Source organism: Triticum urartu, chromosome 3A (genome assembly GCF_056163025.1).
Source record: "Triticum urartu cultivar PI428250 chromosome 3A, HENAU_Tu73, whole genome shotgun sequence".
Taxonomy (NCBI): Eukaryota; Viridiplantae; Streptophyta; class Magnoliopsida; order Poales; family Poaceae; genus Triticum; species Triticum urartu.
In genome coordinates, this window is record NC_141875.1 from 61786217 (window position 1) to 61789427 (window position 3211).

Sequence of the window (3211 nt, forward strand, 5' to 3'; positions counted from 1 at the left end):
TAGTAGAGCATTGAATAAGTCAATGTTTGCTAATGCTTTGTCCCGTGCATCATTTGTAGGTTCGATCGAAGGAACAATCAGGATATATCGGATTGGGCAAACAAACACTGTGCATGGATAGAAATTTAGAATCAAAGAGACACACTAGTGCAATCAGAGAATAGACCTCACAATTAGTTAGCATATCAGAAGTATCAAGTGTGGTATGCGGATCGTTACCGGTTAAAGCTGAAGCCAGGTTGGACTCACGAGGAGTGGTCGGAGTTGGTGTCTGAAGAATCGGAGACTGCAGAAGGTTATCATACCTTCAACACGGGTGTGAGAGACACCAGAGGGGCTCATGTTGACTACGCACCGATGCATGACGAAATGGTAGTCTGTTTGACCTATTACTCTAACATACTTGCATCATGTTGTCTTCTTTCAAATACATAAGTTTGGTGTGTTCATGAATTGCAGGGCAGAGAGTTGCTTCTGTGCGTCAACGATGCCAATGTTGCACTGAGTCATCCACCTGGTGGTGCATTATCTGAGAGGACTCTTAGGAGCACGATGGAGGTGTGACCAATATATTATAAAAGTTTCTTTTCGCGGATTATTTATTTGCATCTCATATCATAGCATATTTTGTGTTGTTGCAGAAGTTCAAGAAGCGGTTTCATAAGATGGCAGCAATGCTTTCTTGCCATGGTGCTCAGTCCACTGACGTGTATGCACCTGGTAGCCGCGCCGCCACAGCTAATAGACGGCGTTATCTCCAGAACGATGAGGACACGGAGGAGTTCCATGAAGAGGAGCCAGCACATCAAGAGAAGCCAACACATCATGAGGAGCATGAGTATGATGCAACACATCAAGAGGATCATGAGTATGATGTTGATGCTCCACAACCATCACAGGTTACACAACCGACACAAGGCAATGCTCGCTCTAGGAAAGGCAAAGCCATAGCTAAGACACCAGGCAAGAAAGGTAGAAAGAAGACATGGAACACACAATTCCATAGTCCGGAGTATCCTCATCAGCTTATCCCAAGAGGAATGCAAAGATATAAGACCAACATTGAGGCGGAGGAGGAGGCATACAACGAAGAGGAGGAAGAGGCTAGAGAAGAGGAGGAGCCTACACTTGCAACCATTGTGAAGAGAGGAAGGAGGAAGTGAGCTTCTTGTTTGGAAGTGAATGAACTAGGTGGCGTTTGTATGCATGAACTTGGTGTTGTGGTAAAAAATTCTTAGGTTGTCTCGAATTTGGTGTCTTATGTATGCACTTGGTGTCTTATCTATGCTTGAATTTGTCGTGATGAAAAATCCGTGAACTTGTTCTCGTTTGTATGCAAGAATTTGTCGTGGTGAAAGTTCTGTGAAATGAGCTATAATCTGTGTTGTATGAACCTGCCATATGAATATATATGTGTTATCTTCTTGTATCAAACAGCAAGTTCAAGATTACAGGGGCCCAGACGCCAGGGTCCTTAGCGTCTGGTTTAAGCCAGGGGACCAGACGCCAGGGTCCTTGGCGTCTGGCTTCAAGTCAGGTGACCAGACGCCACAGTCTCTGGCGTCTGGGGGTCGACTGGATTTGAGGGGGGTTAGGGTGCTGGATGAGGGAGTGACGTTGGCAGGGCTAGAGGTGAGAGTGGGTGGATATGAATGAAATGAGAGGGGTAGAGGTGGAGATGAATGGATGAGAGGGGTAGAGGTGGGCCCAAAGAATCTTATCCACTTGAATCTTATCCATCAGACAGATAACTACAAAAATGCTAGGGACCCAGACGCCATGGACCTTGGCGTCTGGGTATCCATCAGACACATCAGGCATTTGTCTGGTCTCCTGCGTGAGCAAAATGAGCCAGACGCCACGGTCCTTGGCGTCTGGTTGTGGGAGCCAGACGCCATGGTCCTTGGCGTCTGGGGTGTCCATCAGACACATCAGGCATTTGTCTGGTCTCCTGCGTGAGCAAAATGAGCCAGACGCCACGGTCCTTGGCGTATGGGTGTGAGAGCCAGACGCCATGGTCCCTGGCGTCTGGGGTGTCCATCAGACACATCAGGCATTTGTCTGGTCTTCTGCGTGACCAAAATGAGCCATACGCCATGGTCCCTGGCGTCTGGGGTGTCCACATCAGGCATTTGTCTGGTCTTCTGCGTGACCAAAATGAGCCAGACGCCAAGGACCAAACTGGATAAGGACCCAGACGCCATGGACCTTGGCGTCTGGGTGTGGACCTGGTGTTTTTGCACACACACACTAGTGTCTGTTGTTAATGTTTTTTCTTAGCAACTTATTGCACACACTGTTAAATATGAACAAAGCATGCTATTCTCAACCAAAAATATGAACAAAGCATACTAACTACTCTCGAATGACAAACACAGTTTGCACATAATCTCAAATAGTCTCGAATTACAAGTTCATCACACACGATGTGTCGAATGACATAAATAGTTCATGATCACGCAAGGTCTCGAATGACAAGTTCATCACACACAAAGTCTCGAAAGTCCATCATCGATGTCGGTGCCTTTTCCATTTGTCTACTGAGTAGTACGGGGCCACTTTCCCTTCTTGTCACGTGCCTCGTCCTCCTCTTGTGCATCGCGAGCCCTTGCAAGTTTTATTGCCCTCTCTTCTTGACGAGCCTCCTTCTCTTTGCGTGCCCTCTCTTCCTCACGCTTCTTGCGCTCACGAGCCTCCTTCTCACGACGCTCCCGCTCCAATCCCCGTGCATAGGACTCCTCGAATAGGCGCTGCCTCCGTAACCAATCTCGACGTTGGTCCTCTTGGACATCTTTTGGTACCTCGTGATCTATCCAAGTGAAGTACTTGCAAAGTGGAGGAGGGGACTACATATAAACCATGTTTTTGTTAGACATATGAATGACAACTTGTTGATGTTTTTTGTATGTACACCTAACATACCGGTGGTATGTCATATGCGTTAGTTGGCCTTCGACGATCATGTGCATAGTTGGGACACACGAAAAACCTTCTACCTTCTGTCCATGACTTGTTGCGGTCAGTGGACACCTTCAGCTTGCAAACATCACCACACCAACATGATGGTGTGGGCACATCCTTCTCCTTCTCCTTGTCCAAACTGGCCTCGATCCACGTCTTCGACATGTCCTCTTGGTCCGCGCACGCCGGCCTCGTCCTAGAACCGGATGAAGCCATGCCTACAAAAAGAACAATTGTTAGCACAAGACAT

The 3211-nt window shown here is 47.5% G+C and overlaps 1 protein-coding gene across 1 annotated transcript; it reads right to left on the reverse strand.

Annotated features, from left to right (window-relative positions):
• Positions 1–2390: 2390 nt before the first annotated feature.
• LOC147978552 (uncharacterized) lies at positions 2391–3211 on the reverse strand. Its single transcript, XM_087516627.1, has 2 exons — positions 2923–3211; positions 2391–2846 (listed from the first exon to the last, which is right to left on the reverse strand). The coding sequence occupies exons 1-2, from the start codon at positions 3175–3177 to the stop codon at positions 2538–2540; spliced, it is 564 nt and encodes a 187-aa protein (XP_087372753.1). The 5' UTR covers positions 3178–3211; the 3' UTR covers positions 2391–2537.